Here is a 14,043-nt window from a genome sequence, read left to right on the forward strand (position 1 = left end):
CTCTTCAAACCCTTCATATTCCATATCCTGCAGCATTGCATAGGACACGTGTGGAAGCGGATCGCCTTGAAACGGATTCTGCGAAAATGGATATCTTGAATTATAGCCAATGAGAGGCTACCACATCAGTCGCTGCGCTCGCCCTGACGTGGCATCGGCTACGCACGCGACGGCTTCAAGGCCGCTTGGACCCGCGCGCTGTGTTACGCTTCCACGCTTCGTAGCCTTCGCGAGCTTCCTTCTCCTGGCGCTTGGTCCCCTCCGTGAGGGCCGTCGCGGCCGACGCCGCCGGGACGACGACGATCCCTTCTTCGTCAGCAACGACGACATCGCCAGCATGCACGGACACATCGCCGCAGACGATGGGCTGGTTGAGCTCGCCAACGCGAGCTTTCGTGCCTGGAACGGGGATGACTCCCCGCGCGAAGACTGGAAAGGCCAAGTCGCGGATCTCGGCGATATCGCGCACGAGACCATCGAGGACAAGGCCTGCCACTCCACGCTCCTTGGCGATCCGAGCCACGTTGCCGCCGATCGCGGCGAACGCCATGTCGCCCGACTGCACGACCACGACGCTACCAGGCGGCGCCTCGTACATGGCCGCGTGCAGCATCAAGTTGTCGCCTGGTCGTCGTCCTGCATGAGCGATGAGCCGACAAACCCATGCTTGGTACCTGGCGACAGGCGGACCGTGAACGCGGGGCCGGCGATGCGCGGGCACGCCCAGAGAGGCCGGATGTTGTAGCGCATGACCTGCGTCCGCGGAAGCACGTCGGCGAGCGTCGTCGGCGAGAGCGCTTCGAACCCCGTCGTCGCCATCGTCGTATCTTTCTGTTCTGGCCACGCAAGCGGACTTACAGCAGTTGAGTCAACAGCGTACTTAATTGGACTAAAAATCTTTTGGTTCACGACAGCAGGCGCTGGGCATGCGGCGTGTGCCCATCGCTGCTCGTGGGGTGTGCTTGAAAGAAGCGTGTCGCCGCTGCTTTGGCGTCGTCGGCAGCTGCGGAGGCGACGCGCGCGGCCTCGGCGCCCTCGGCGACCAGGTCCCGCGTACGCTCTTCGCGCATGGGCACGCGAATGTGTTGCAGGTCGTGGGCGCAGTGCACGAGGCCGGTATAGTAGGCGCTGCACTGCGCTTTGATTTCGGTCATCGCGTGGGTCATTTCGTCCGAGGCGTCGTCGCGGTACCGGCGGCTAAAGTGGGTTAGCACAAGGCGCGAGGCGCCGATCGCTGCGGCGAACCGGCTGGCCATCGCCGGCGTCGAGTGGCCGTGGACAAACGTACGGGCTTCGACTTCTTCGCTCGTCGTTGCGTGGCCATCGAGCGAGGCAATGAACGCGTTCGTGCACTCGTGCACGACGACGTCGGCGCCGACGGCCAGCGATGCAATCGCGCGCGAGTCGCACGTGTCGCCAAGGATGCAGAGGCGCCGCCCATGCCGCGTCGGGCCGGCAATGTCGCGCTGACACAGCGATCCGTCGGCCAGCGTCACGGACGCCGTCGCGCTGCTCTGCACGATCGACAGCGCTTGGAGTGGGTTCTCCATACCGTATTTTTCGCGCAAGAAGGCAGCGTTGTCGTCGCGAAGGAGCCGTGCGCGGAGCGCTGGCGTCAATTGCACCCTAATGCTTTGCAGGTCGATCGGTAGTGGCGAACGCGGTATAGGTACCGTCCAGGGTAGTCTTGCTCTTGGATGACAAAGCCATAACAGGGCTCGAGCGTGTGGCGAAGCGCGGCGGCGCGTACATGAAAGGCCGACGGGCCCGGGCACGGAACGCGCCACGAACCATCGTCGCCCGCGACCACGTTGGCGCCGTCACGCTCGAACGGCAGCGGGGCGTACTCGCACACGAGCTCGGTGCTCTCGGGTGCCCATAGCTCGTCGACGTAGTACTGCGCACACTTCATGTTGGACTGCGACTCGGCAAAGTTGCGACGCAGGTACCGTCGCAGGCCGGGGGGCCCGACCACCTAGAATATATGACATGCCAAGAAAAGGGGAAGCATGCCAAGGGCCTACCTGTATCTCGCGGGCGACGCCGCCGTTGCCCGCCGAGAGAAGGAGGCCCATGAGCCCAAAGACGTGGTCGCCGTGCATGTGCGTCACGAAGATCCGCGAGACGGCGCTCAAGAGCAGCGACGCTTTCGAGAGCTGGAGCCCAATGCCTTCGCCGGCGTCGAAGATCCAGCAGTCGCCTGCGATCGAGACGCCAATGCCAGAGACGTTGCGCGTCGCGGACGACATCATGGACGACGTGCCGAGGAAGACGACCTCGACCGTCGGCGGCTGGACGTGCGCCGGTGGCATCCCACTCGAAACTCAAATCTCGAAACACTCGAAACGGTACGAATCGTGGCCACACATCCACTGTTTCCAAATCGTCCAACGCTGCACATCCACTGTTTTGGATCTTAAGGAAACGAAAAGAAGGTCCAGTCGACGGCCGCGAGCGGCGCCCAGTCGGCAAACAGCACGCCCGTCGCTGGCGTCGTCGTCGCCGTCGTGATGTGCTTGGGCTAGACGACGGTCACGGGTTAGACCGGCTACAAGCCCAAGCTATACCTTGATGGACGCGTGCCATCGGTTCTTGACTGCATTGTCCGTGCTATAGGAACGCCACGGTCAAACAAGATTGGAGCTCGCATGCTGCTAGAATAGTACCGGCCCGGCATCTCGTCGGCAATCGCAGACCACTTGTTGCCGAGCTCGTGCTGTCGCAGCAAGACCAACCGGTCTTCGGCGCCAGTCCACTCGGTGTGGCGAATGGTCGGGTCGAGTTGATTGTGCCAGCGCTCTCGGCACTGCTTGGCGTTGCGGTGCACGAGGTGCGACGCGAGAAGCGCCCACTTGCTTGGCCCGTGCTGGTGCACGAGCGCCGCCAGCAATCTATCTTCGCGAGCATCCCACACCCGCTTGTTGGCACCGCGCGTCTGCAGCAGCTTCCAGCGCTGCTTGCATTTTAGTGCTGATCGCCGCGGGCAACTGCGCGCAATGAGGTCCCAGTGGCAGCCGCCGTGGACGGCAATGGCGGTGCGCAGCGCTTGGTCCTACGACATGGAGTTTTGTGTCCGGACGCATCGATTCGGACACACCTCAACGCTCGACCAGAGCACATTATCAATGGTGGTCATCATCACAGAGAAGATGGAAGAATGACGAGCTACATTTAGTACATGCAGCACGCAACGCATGTGCCTATAGTATGCGAGACCCCCAGTGCTGGACAATCGGTCAGGCTGGAACAGTGAGTGTCGCACCGAAGGCGTCCAACGCCGGGTCCCACGCCACAAACCCGAGAGTGCGATTGTACTAGTAGTAGGGAAGACGTTCGACTGCCGATAGTATTCCAAGCACAACAGCATCAAGTCGGAGGCTCCATGTCGTCTGCGGCCCACCACCTGCAGCTCGGCTGCGTAAAATAATGACGTGTTCATGCCCGTGCGAGCGACGACGTGGGCGCATCCGACACGAGACCTTGAACCGATGCCGAGTCGTCATGTGCCACCCAAGCTCAGCGCCGCGTCGCCATCTCGTCCATCGTCTCTCCATGTCCCAGACACTTGAGCCGATGCTTCTTTGCATATAGCACCGAAAATAATGCGAGTGGCAACCTCAACTGCGTCTCGCAACGAGGACCGACGGCGAGAAGGAACCAGTGTTCGCGCCCGCGAGCTTTGCCGACGGGAATCATTCAGCATCTCGTCAGCACGGGTTCAAACACGCACCTTTATCACGAAATACGCACCTGTATTGAAGGATCCGCACCGACATGAGCCATCTGCGTTGGAAAACAGGTGCGCTTTATGGCCAGCACGCGATGCCATTGGCCAGACGGCAGTGGTTGGTTCTGGCGCGGCAAGCGCGGGTGGTGCAAACTCCGACGGAGTTCATTCTGCAATTGCTTTCAGTGAGGTGCGTTTGTATAATGAGGATCGGAAGCTTCGGCTTCCGTAGTTGTACGAGCTAAGATCTCATTGGAACTCTATAGAATTTGATCATGCAGATCTTCGTCAAGACGTTGACGGGTAAGACCATCACGTTGGACGTCGAGCCTTCGGACTCGATCGACAACGTCAAGCAGAAGATCCAGGACAAGGAAGGCATCCCGCCGGATCAGCAGCGCCTCATCTTCGCCGGCAAGCAGCTCGAAGATGGCCGCACGTTGAGCGACTACAACATCCAGAAGGAGTCGACGCTTCACCTCGTCCTCCGCCTGCGTGGTGGTGGCAAGAAGCGCAAGAAGAAGAACTACACCAAGCCGAAGAAGGTCAAGCGCAAGCACAAGAACGTCAAGCTTGCCGTCCTCAAGTTCTACAAGGTCAACGACAACGGCCAGATCCAGCGCCTCAAGAAGGAGTGCCCGTCGCCCGAGTGCGGCGCCGGTGTCTTCATGGCCACGCACTTTGACCGCCACTACTGCGGCAAGTGCCACGTCACGTACAAGTTCTCGACGGAAAACTAAATGTCTTCCATTGCGACCTTGCACGCTGACGTAGCCGACGACTTCCGACCATAACATGATCTTGTCTGAAAGTAATTCCATCTTCTCGACCACGCACGAAGCAGAGTACGCCCTGGACAAGTATCCGACGCGAGTCTGCGTCTGGCAACACGCCTGGTCACCCTTTTTACGTGGCGAGCCAGCCGGATGCACGAGCGGGCCTTTACCCGAGATGAATGGAAATCACATTATTAGTACCCCTTGAACCAACAAATGCCATCAAGGCGCGCGGTGGCTCGCCTCCTTGACGTACTCTTCGGCGTTGGGTGCACTAATCGCGCCTCGAACGTTGCCAATGTAATTGGCATCGAGGGACTTGATGGCAGCGTCGCAGCGCTGGACCAGCGACTCGCGCTTCGTGCGCTGGGAGTCGTGAACGATTCTTGCCTCCTTGGACGCGAGCTCGCCTTGCGCCGCGTGTTGCTGCTGGTGTTTATGCCCCAAGGCCTCGCGCGCAGCGTCGTCCCGTCTGACACCAGCCTTGGACTGGACCTTGTGCTGGTCCGTCAAGCGGCCGCGTGCCCGCGCAAACGTGGCGCCAGAGGATCCCGTCTCGTCGCGCTCTTGGCGCAGGACGCGCCAGTCTTCGCCTTCGGCCACGTGCTCGAGGGAAACGCGGTCCGTCTGCTTACGGTCAAGCGCCTTCGCCTCGCGCGTCTGGGCTTCGTCGAGCAACGTTTGATGCAAGCGGCTGTACGTCGCGAGCCCTTCGTTGGAAATGCTTTGCTGCGCCTTCTGGGCGCTTTGCTTGGCGTCATGGGCCTGGCGCAGGTCTGCCTTCTCGGCCGCGTGGTTGGTCTCGAGCTCTTCGAGCGCACACTCGAGGAGCATCTTCTTCCACGCGTCGGTCATTTTGGCAAGTGCGCCACGTCCCGTCCCTGCAACGACGCGAATCCGAAACCAGCTCGACGACCATTAGATGAGCCCATCGCCGCCTCCCACGTCATCTTGGTCAAGGGCCCTTGCCTTGCGTGGTCGACTGCTTCGTGCAGGCCCTTGCAGCGAGCCTTTGGCGGCACCCGCTGCTGCACAAACCGTTTCACATTGCACTCGACGCCACGGACGACCCATCATCATGACCGTCTCGATGCTCATGGCCGTCGTCGCCTACGACGACGCCATCGCGCCGCCCGCGGTCGAGTGGTCGTACCCGCCGTACGTGCCGACCGAGGTCATCGACGCGTCGTCGTCGACGCTCTGGACCGACGAGCTGCGCGCGCTGGTCCCCAGCCTCGTGCGCCCGCCGCGTGACGCCGCAACGTCACCGTACTTTTTCCACGTGCCGATGACGTGGCACGGCGTCGCGTGTTGTCGCGTCATCGGCGAGCGCATCACGGTCGTCGTGCTCTTGACCACGCGGCTCGGTGCTTCGCTCATCGCGTCGCTCGCAGCCACGGCCCAGTCGTTCTTCGAGCAGGTCGAGGACAATATTGTCGTCGTTTTCACGACGTTGCCACTGGGATTGTAGACGTGTACCGACGACTACACGTGCTTGATCGAGCTCTACGACGCGCCGTTGAAGGCCGATGCGACCGAGTGGCCACTGCAGGAGCTCGTGACGACACTGCGCGCGTCCTTGTTGCCGCTGCTTCGGCTCGTCTTGATCGAAGGCCGCATTGTCGTCTTCGCCGCGTCGCCCGCACGCGTCTCGACGGCCATCCAAGCGCTCCTCTCCCTCTTTCCTGGTGGCTACGTCGCGGCGCCTCCGAGCGATGCGCCGACGTCGTACCGCTTGACCAAGTTTGGGCTCCCCCTCGTCCTTGGCGACAACGACGACCACTTGTTTTATCTGCAGGTACAAGACAACCATCACCGCTTGTGGCGCGGGATAAGGAAGCGTATTCAACGTAGCCGTTCCTTGGCTCGGCGGACTTGTTGTCCTCGGCGCTCTCGTCGCACCTTGGCGGGTGCGTCGTCGGCTCGTGCGATACGCTGGCGCTGCGGCTCTGCAGCACGACGGTGGCGAATATGCCGCCGATCGATGCGATCGTGGATCTCGACTCGGAGCACGTTCACTGGCTCACGGAGCGCGGCGCGATGGCGGCTGACGTCGGGCCCGACACGAAAGCACTTGGCGCCACCCTTGCTGCCACTGTCCATACTTGTAGTACGCACGCTCTCTGAAAGACCAATACGGTTGGCATACCAAACGATTCTTAGTGTCGTCGGCGCTGCCGTCGATCGAGTACGTTGGCAGCGACGCGTGGGTGCGCGCCCAAGTCCAAACGCGCTTCTTCGAAGCGCTCCTCGACGCCGTCGCAAAGCCAAAGCCGCGCCGGTCGTCGTTCACCGACTTTGTGTGGCGCTCGTCCTTGACGCCCCTCCAGGTGGAGCACCACGCCGACTGGCTCGACGCGTGGTATTTAACCTACAACCACACTACGTGGCGCGCGACGCAGTCGCTCGAGACGGTCCAGCTGCCGGTACCGGCGCCCGTCGCGGGCCATGGCCGGTACACCTATCCCTCGGGCGATACGTACGTTGGCGACTTTCTCGACGGCCAGCGCCACGGCCGGGGCACGTACACCGTGTCTGCTACCGGGTACACCTACGTTGGCGACTGGGTCCACGATTGCCGCCACGGCACCGGCGTCCTCACGTACAATAATGACGCGTGTCACGTGCTTGAACCTAGCCCTGATGTAGGACGCACCAGGGCACGTACACCGGGTCCTGGGCCGACGACGTGCGCTGCGGCGACGGCCTCTTTCAAGAAGGCGACCGCTTCGTCTACAAGGGTCGGTGGAAGCGCAATGTCTTCCACGGTCTCGGTCACCTCGCCGACGCCAAGCGCGGCTTCAACTACGACGGCGAGTTTCTCGACGGACGCCCGCACGGCGTCGGGAAGGCAACGTACTCGTCGGACGCGAGCTTTGCGACCTACAGTGGTGAGTGGGCCCACGGGTGCTTTGACGGTGTCGGCACGCTCCAGTACCGTGACGGCAGTGTCTACGCTGGCACGTTTGTTAAAGGCGAGCGCCACGGCCAAGGCACGTTTTCGGACCCGACCACCGGCGACGACTACGACGGCGACTGGATCAACGACACGCGGCATGGGTTTGGCAAAGCGACGTCGGGCGCCTCGAAAGAGTCGAGAGAAGGACCATGGCGGGCCAACACGATGGTCCAAGGCCACGGCCAGGACTGGATCCTTTTGTATCCCAGCGGTGACAAGTACAGCGGCGAGCTCCAGCAAGGCCGCCCGTGGGGCAGCGGTATGTGATCACCGTCGAAGACGCCAGTCGCTGACTTGCCGTGGTAGGAACGTGCCGGTATGCAAATGGCTCGGTGTACACAGGCGACTGGGTCGACGGACTCCGGCAAGGCCACGGCATCTTTGTCAACCACGACGGCGCGACCTTCGATGGCCAATGGCGGAACGGCCAGCCGACGACCGGCGACGCCCCGGTGTACGTCGAGATCTCCTTGGTACGTGCGCATCGCTCGTCGATGATGTAAATTCTGTCCATTCTTGTGTAGACGGAAGATAACGCGACATGTACGCAGGATGACGCGCCGACGTCGGCGCCAACGACGATCACGTATCCCAATGGCGATACGTATGCCGGTGGGCTTCGCCAAGGCAAGCGCCACGGCCGCGGCAAGTACATTTCAAAAGCGTCGCAGCACACGTACGACGGCATGTGGGACATGGACCGCCGTCACGGCCACGGTAACACTATCCATCCAAATCGAATATTCAAATCGAATATCCAAAACGAATATCCCAACTATCCAGGCGTCTTGACAAGCGGCGCCCACGACTTTGTTTACGACGGCGCGTGGGTGCACGACACCCGGACAGGCCTCGGCAAGTGCATCTTGCGCGGCGTCGAGACCTACACGGGTACTTCCTTGCACGATCATTTGTTTGGACAAGTCGTCTAGGGGCCTGGCACGCCAACGCCTTCCATGGGACTGGCACGTACACCACCGCGGACGGCGCCGTGTACTCTGGTGAGTTCGAACACGGCTTGAAGCACGGCGTCGGAACGCTACGAAGCGCCGACGGCTCGACGTATCAAGGCGAGTTTGCAAAGGGCCAAAAGCACGGGCTCGGGACGCTCACGTACGCCAACGGCGACCTCTACACCGGGAGCTTTGCCCACAACGCGCGCGACGGCGACGGCACCTTGGTGACGTCGACCGACACCTTTGTGGGCGCGTGGCGCGCCGACGTCAAGCACGGCCACGGAGTCCTGACGCGGCCCGACGGCACGACCAAGGACGGCGTCTGGCAGTGCGACGCGCCGGTCGATGGTCCATGGACGATCACGTTTCCGACGCGCAGTGTCTATGCCGGCGACTGCGTCGGTATGCGTCCGCACGGCCACGGCGTCTGCAAGTACGCGAACGGCGACGTCTACTCCGGCGCTTGGGTCCACGGGGTACGGATCGGTATCAAACTATCAAACTATCAAGGGAATGGTAGGTGCGCAGCGGCTGGGGCGTCTGCGTCTTTGGCAACGGCGATGTCTTTGACGGCGAGTGGACCCAAAACCACGTGTCGCTTCACGGCACGGGCACGCTCACGCTCGCCAATGGCACGGTGCATGCGTACAACGGCGCGACGTCACCGAGCTAAGGTCGTGTTGATGGAATTATTCTTATTTTTCTTGCCTTTGGCCGTCTTGAGCGCGGCTTCGGCCGATTGAATTTTGAGCAGCACGAGCTCCTTCTCGGTCTTTTTGAACTCGGCCGTGACGTCGTCGACCGTCTCTTGCAGCTGCGCGAGCTTCAGCTCGGTGGCAATGAGCTCGGTCTGGTAGAATTCGTTCTCGGCCTTGAGTTGGTGCCACTCGTCCGCCGAGACGACCGACGACTGGTGGAGCTTGACGTTGAGCGCATCGTTCGTGGCTCTGGCCGCGTCCAGCTCGGCGGTCACGGTTGCCAGCTACACGTATCTTATTGAAAGCACTTGACCAGCGGTGTCGTACCGTTGATTTCGCCGCCGTCAACTCTGTTTCGAGGTGCGACGTCGCATCGTCGTCCGAGTCCCCGTCATGCACGGCGTCGAGGGCCGCCGCGAGCTAAGGACAGTCGAATGACTATGATCCATGCGAGTCGACACGGCGGCGCACCGATGTCTTTGTCGTCTGCAGCTCGTCTTCGAGCTCGGCAATTCGAAGTCGGAGCGACGTGCCATTGACCGCCTGGAAGCGACTGAGACGTGCTCAACAGCAGGTGGCGCTGTACCTGGGCTTTGGCCGCTTCGGCTGCTGCTACCGTCGCCTCGAGTGCAGCTATGCGTTCTACCTTGACGGCCAGCTAATGGCCACGTCATTCACATGAGATCACGGCGTCTCGTTCATGGTTCACCAAATCATTCGACGCTTGCAGCTCGACCTCGAGGGCTGCGACTTGTGGCGATGTTGTGGTTGACGCGCGCGCCATCTCCAGCTCCTGTTGCAGTTCTTGGATCTCGAGACGGGACACCGCCAACTAGAGGCGCTGATAAAACATCATTTTGTGGGTAGTAAGAGCATACCTCGCGTCGCACCTCGGCGAGCTCGTCGTCGCTTGCAGGAGCAGACCGCCGCTCGTGCGTGGCCGTGACGTCGGTACTCGAGTCGACCTGCACGACCGACGACCGGCTGCCCGTCGTGTCGCCGTCGTCGTCGTCCGAATCGTCGTCGTCGCCCGAGTTGGACGACGATGCGCGGCCTTTCATGAGTGCATTCACATGCTTTTCTTGAAGCGCCTGCAACTCTGCCTGGCAGCTCGACAACTAGTACGTCAAGAACACAGACATGAGACGGCCGTTTGCAAGCAGCTCCAAGAACCTCGGCTTCGAGACGCGCGACGCGGTCATCTGTCGGAGCATCGGCGGTCCCTTGCGGTCGACTAGCGTCCTGGAGCGCCTCGAGCTCCTTCATAAGGGTCGCCACCTACCCACGACGTGTCGTATTACGACATGGAAATCGCACGAGAGGATAGCAACATGAGCGGTGAGCGCGGAGCACTCGAGGGTTCGTTCGCTCAGGGCCACACGCAGTGCTGACTCGGCAGCGTCCGACACGACGCGGTCGAGTTCGGCTGTTTTCTCCGAGAGCTAGACAATATCACGCTTGCCAACATGTCGCGACGTGGAAGAGATCAACCTCATATTGCAGATGCTTGGTTTCTTGCTTCATGTCGAGGATCTGCGTCTTGAGCGCGTTCACTTCGCTCGCGACGCTGTTGCGCTGCACCTCGACGCGCAGCTAGCCACATGTCGTATCATCATCACCTAGCAGTACGCTACCTCGGCTTGGAGCCGTTCGTTGTCGTCCGAGAGCACGTGGAGCTCGGCGTGCAGGCCAGAGATTTCCATGGCCAACTGCGCGGTGGCTTCGTAGACCTTGGCGGTCGTCACCTCTTCGTTGACGCTCGCAAGCGCTTCCAACGACGCGGCCAGCGCATGCTTTTCCTGGGTTTCCACCCCCATCTACTCGGTTCCTAGGCTCCATCCTCGGGACGCGATGGATACCTTTTCAGTAAGGGTGTCGATCTCGGCCTCGAGCTGCGATGTCCGCGTCGTGAGACGTCGCACCTCGACCGACGCTGTCGTCCGTTCATTCTCGAGCGCGTTCAGTGTGTGCCGGAGGTCGTCGAGTTGGCGCTGGTTGTCGGCTTGCATGCGCGAGTGCAGCTCGAGGGCGCTGGCAAGCTCTTGCCGCGTCTCGTGGAGCTACAAATTCACTGCGATGAGAATCTAAAGGCTTGGGAAGAGCAACCTCGTGGTCGGTGGCCGCCTTGGCGTCCTTAAGGTCGCGGACTTGCTGCTTGAGGTACGCGACGTCGGCGTCGACGTTTATGGACGACGCTACCGTGTGCTGCGACGACGCGCGCGCCCGCTCCATGTCTTGCGGCGGCATCGTGCTCGGAAAGTGTGCACCGAGGACATCGCGGACTTGGACGACGTGTGGCGGCTTGGCCTTCTCGGCCGCGAGCTCTTTTCGTAGCGACGCGAGCTCGGTCTCGAGTGCCGCCGCGGCGGTTGAGAGCTCGAGGATCTGCGCGTCCTTGGCTTGCAGCTACACCGTGCGATGTCGTGCCTGCGTGCAGTCGATGTAGCGTCTACCTCGATCGCATCGGCACTCGTCGTGGAGGTTGGACTGGCGTGGCGACCGCGCGTGAGAAGCTATGGACGCGCATGAGCCGTTTGCCAAGACGATTGCAGTCGCACCTCTTCTTCGGCCTTGGACTTGGCTTCACGAAGCTGCTTGTTTTTGGACTGCAGCGTCGTGACCTCGTCTTGGAGCTCTTGAATGTTGCTCCGGAGCATCGCCACAAGCGCATTCTCGCTGCTTTCTGGAGCGTCACGTGTCGTCTGGCGGCGAAGCGCTTCCTGCAGCTGCTCAACTTCGGCCGTCTTGAGCGTCAGCGCCGCCGTCGCGTGGGCATGCAGCTCCAGCACATGCTGCAGCTCCGAGCTTCGCTCAAAGAGCTACACCATCATCGTAAGCGGTCGCACCACTGGCAAATGTACGAACCTGGTTTTCAAAATTCTCGACGTCGCGCTGGAGCGATGCGATCGTCTCTTGGAACGACCTGTTCTCGCTTTGGAGGCGCACGACCTGCTCGGCGACCGTGTCGGCCACCACGTCGAGAGAACTCGCGATCGCCGCGGGCGCCGTCTGGTACTGCACCGCCAGCACCGTCGTCTCGCGACTCTGGCCTTCGGTCCACGACGCCAACGACCGCTCTTGCGGCATGCTCGCGTCGGCTTGCAACGCCCGGAGTTGGGCTTGCGCAGCGTCGTTGGCGGTCTGGAGCTCGTGCAATTTGGCCTTCAAATCTTCGTTGACGCTCGTGAGATGGCGAATCCGCTCGAGCTGGACAACGTTGACGCGGGAGCTCGACTCGAGCGTGTTTTGCAGCTCGGTGCGGCGTAAGACGACCTCCTTCTCGGCCTTCGCTTTCTTCTCGCGCAGACTCTGGAGCTCGTCGTGGAGCGTCGACTGCGACGACTGCAGCTGCCCATGCTTGGTCTTCCATTCGTGCACCTACTCCATAGATAATGGTCGCATTGTGCTCGTAGGACGGTCGTCGGATGTACGTCGTTCAGCGACGTCTTGTACTGCTCCTTGGCGTCCGAGAGCTGCTGCGAAAGCGCCTCGATTTTCGCTTGGAGCTCCTTGGTCGTGCGGTCGTACTTGATGATTTGGGTTGCAAAGTTGACAGCATTTTCCTAAACCTCCAGTATGAGCGCCAATCCAAACGTAGGACGCACCTCGTGCATCGTCGTCGCCTCGGGAATCGTTGTGATGATGTGCGAGGATGGCGGGCGTCGGTCGGGGGACGACGCCGACGAGCGCCGCTTCTCGGGCGACGTCTGACTGCTGTCTTCGCACTCGGACGACTCGTGGTCGTGCTACACGCCGCCGCCATGAGCTCGTTACTACGTACGGTGGCGACGAGGTACATGGAGCGCCGACGATGTACTGGACGCGGTCACGGGTCTACAAGAGGTCTCTGCTAAGCCTTGCAGGCATCGGCAGAGGAGGTACACGCACCGCTCGGTGTCGAGGTTGCTCGTAATGGTGACCTAGCGGAAACCACGTGGCGATTCGCCCGCATCGCGATCCCGACCACATACCACGAGGGTCGCATTGCCCCAGCTCTTCTTGGCCTGCAGCGTTGCATCGCATGCGTTCGTGCTGCCGTTCTTGTCCGAGATGTACGTGGCGAGGTCGAGCTCGAACGTCGCGAGGTGGCCGTCGCCTTTGGCCTTGAGCACGTCGATGGTCATGGGCTTGGACTGGTACCCGGACGACTTGCCGCTGCGGTACATGGTCGCATGCAAGCTCAAGACCTCGTCCGTCCATGGCGCGTGGCGGCTCGCTGTGTCGCTACGGAAGGCGCCGACCTTGGCGTTGGCGCTCTTGACCTTGTGCTGGCCGCGGGTCGCGACTGCGTAGATGCTCTCGGCCTCCTTGAGCTCCGGGTCCGCAGTCGTCAGGCGGTGCAGCGTGACCTGCACGTGGAAGCCGACGCCCGTCTTCCCAGCATGCGTCGCTGCCCGCAGGAACCTCGACATCCGCTATATTAAGACTGCTGAAGATCGAGCGACACAGGTATGCGCTCTCATTGGCCAAAAAGACGTTGCTTTTCGAGGGGCTGACCAATCGGTATTTATAGCTGGCGACAGGAGATGTCGCCACGTAGTACGAGGGTTCGACGGCGCAACGGCCGCGTGAGATCCACGCACCTGGCGACGACCTCGATGGAACTCGAGTAGTAGTGCATCGACTAACTAGATTAGGACATCGACTAACTAAATGGCGGCGCGCCGTGTGTGGGAAGCGAGCAAGAAACAAGTGCTGAGCGAGCAGCCATTTTTTCGGATCCAGGACCGAGGCCAACGACTCTATCTATTCCAGGAGCCATTGTGATGTAACCAAGGAGGTATACATTGGGTAGAAGAGGTAGAGAGGGGGTAGCTGCGACCAGCTACCGCTACCAAGCTACTTGACAACCATTCGGCTGAGATGACCGCTTCTCGATCTCCCATCGCTGCATATCACGAAACCTCTTTAAAAATGTATATAGACC

At 61.2% G+C, this 14,043-nt stretch overlaps 7 protein-coding genes across 7 annotated transcripts; 2 read left to right on the top strand and 5 right to left on the bottom strand.

Moving 5' to 3' along the window:
- Window positions 1–73: 73 nt before the first annotated feature.
- On the bottom strand, window positions 74–825 carry SPRG_12071 (hypothetical protein). Its single transcript, XM_012351837.1, has 2 exons — window positions 675–825; window positions 74–624 (listed from the first exon to the last, which is right to left on the bottom strand). Exons 1-2 carry the CDS (start codon window positions 817–819, stop codon window positions 176–178), a joined length of 594 nt encoding a protein of 197 aa, XP_012207227.1. The 5' UTR covers window positions 820–825; the 3' UTR covers window positions 74–175.
- An 80-nt stretch (window positions 826–905) lies between these two features.
- SPRG_12072 (hypothetical protein) lies at window positions 906–2,328 on the bottom strand (the record flags this gene model as incomplete). The annotated part of the gene is made up of 3 exons (XM_012351838.1): window positions 2,025–2,328; window positions 1,674–1,975; window positions 906–1,626 (listed from the first exon to the last, which is right to left on the bottom strand). Exons 1-3 carry the CDS (start codon window positions 2,310–2,312, stop codon window positions 906–908), a joined length of 1,311 nt encoding a protein of 436 aa, XP_012207228.1. The 5' UTR covers window positions 2,313–2,328.
- An 88-nt stretch (window positions 2,329–2,416) lies between these two features.
- On the bottom strand, window positions 2,417–3,136 carry SPRG_12073 (hypothetical protein; the record flags this gene model as incomplete). The annotated part of the gene is made up of 4 exons (XM_012351839.1): window positions 2,417–2,521; window positions 2,568–2,610; window positions 2,667–3,052; window positions 3,098–3,136. 4 exons carry the CDS (start codon window positions 3,134–3,136, stop codon window positions 2,417–2,419), a joined length of 573 nt encoding a protein of 190 aa, XP_012207229.1.
- A 755-nt stretch (window positions 3,137–3,891) lies between these two features.
- Window positions 3,892–4,467, top strand: SPRG_12074 (ubiquitin-40S ribosomal protein S27a; the record flags this gene model as incomplete). Its single annotated transcript, XM_012351840.1, has 2 exons — window positions 3,892–3,917; window positions 3,994–4,467. Exon 2 carries the CDS (start codon window positions 4,003–4,005, stop codon window positions 4,465–4,467), a length of 465 nt encoding a protein of 154 aa, XP_012207230.1. The 5' UTR covers window positions 3,892–3,917; window positions 3,994–4,002.
- Window positions 4,468–4,725: 258 nt separating this feature from the next.
- SPRG_12075 (hypothetical protein) lies at window positions 4,726–5,358 on the bottom strand (the record flags this gene model as incomplete). Its single annotated transcript, XM_012351841.1, has 1 exon — window positions 4,726–5,358. The coding sequence occupies one exon, from the start codon at window positions 5,356–5,358 to the stop codon at window positions 4,726–4,728; it is 633 nt and encodes a 210-aa protein (XP_012207231.1).
- Window positions 5,359–6,543: 1,185 nt separating this feature from the next.
- On the top strand, window positions 6,544–9,101 carry SPRG_12076 (hypothetical protein; the record flags this gene model as incomplete). The annotated part of the gene is made up of 8 exons (XM_012351842.1): window positions 6,544–6,613; window positions 6,667–7,120; window positions 7,153–7,721; window positions 7,769–7,935; window positions 7,987–8,179; window positions 8,246–8,353; window positions 8,395–8,894; window positions 8,939–9,101. 8 exons carry the CDS (start codon window positions 6,544–6,546, stop codon window positions 9,089–9,091), a joined length of 2,214 nt encoding a protein of 737 aa, XP_012207232.1. The 3' UTR covers window positions 9,092–9,101.
- Window positions 9,102–10,735: 1,634 nt separating this feature from the next.
- SPRG_12077 (hypothetical protein) lies at window positions 10,736–13,528 on the bottom strand (the record flags this gene model as incomplete). The annotated part of the gene is made up of 10 exons (XM_012351843.1): window positions 10,736–10,909; window positions 10,976–11,176; window positions 11,223–11,522; window positions 11,570–11,629; window positions 11,675–11,935; window positions 11,982–12,494; window positions 12,548–12,679; window positions 12,722–12,862; window positions 12,914–13,036; window positions 13,088–13,528. 10 exons carry the CDS (start codon window positions 13,526–13,528, stop codon window positions 10,736–10,738), a joined length of 2,346 nt encoding a protein of 781 aa, XP_012207233.1.
- Between the last annotated feature and the right edge of the window lie 515 nt (window positions 13,529–14,043).

Source organism: Saprolegnia parasitica, assembly GCF_000151545.1.
Source record: "Saprolegnia parasitica CBS 223.65 unplaced genomic scaffold supercont2.87, whole genome shotgun sequence".
NCBI classification, from domain to species: domain Eukaryota; phylum Oomycota; class Saprolegniomycetes; order Saprolegniales; family Saprolegniaceae; genus Saprolegnia; species Saprolegnia parasitica.

Excerpts from the sequence above, each read along its gene's own strand:
- SPRG_12071 (XM_012351837.1), bottom strand. The coding sequence starts at position 819 with ATGGCGACGACGGGGTTCGAAGCGCTCTCGCCGACGACGCTCGCCGAC. Across the intron at positions 625-674 it reads CACGGTCCGCCTGTCGCCAG|GCGACAACTTGATGCTGCAC; the intron begins GTACCAAGCATG and ends GACGACGACCAG.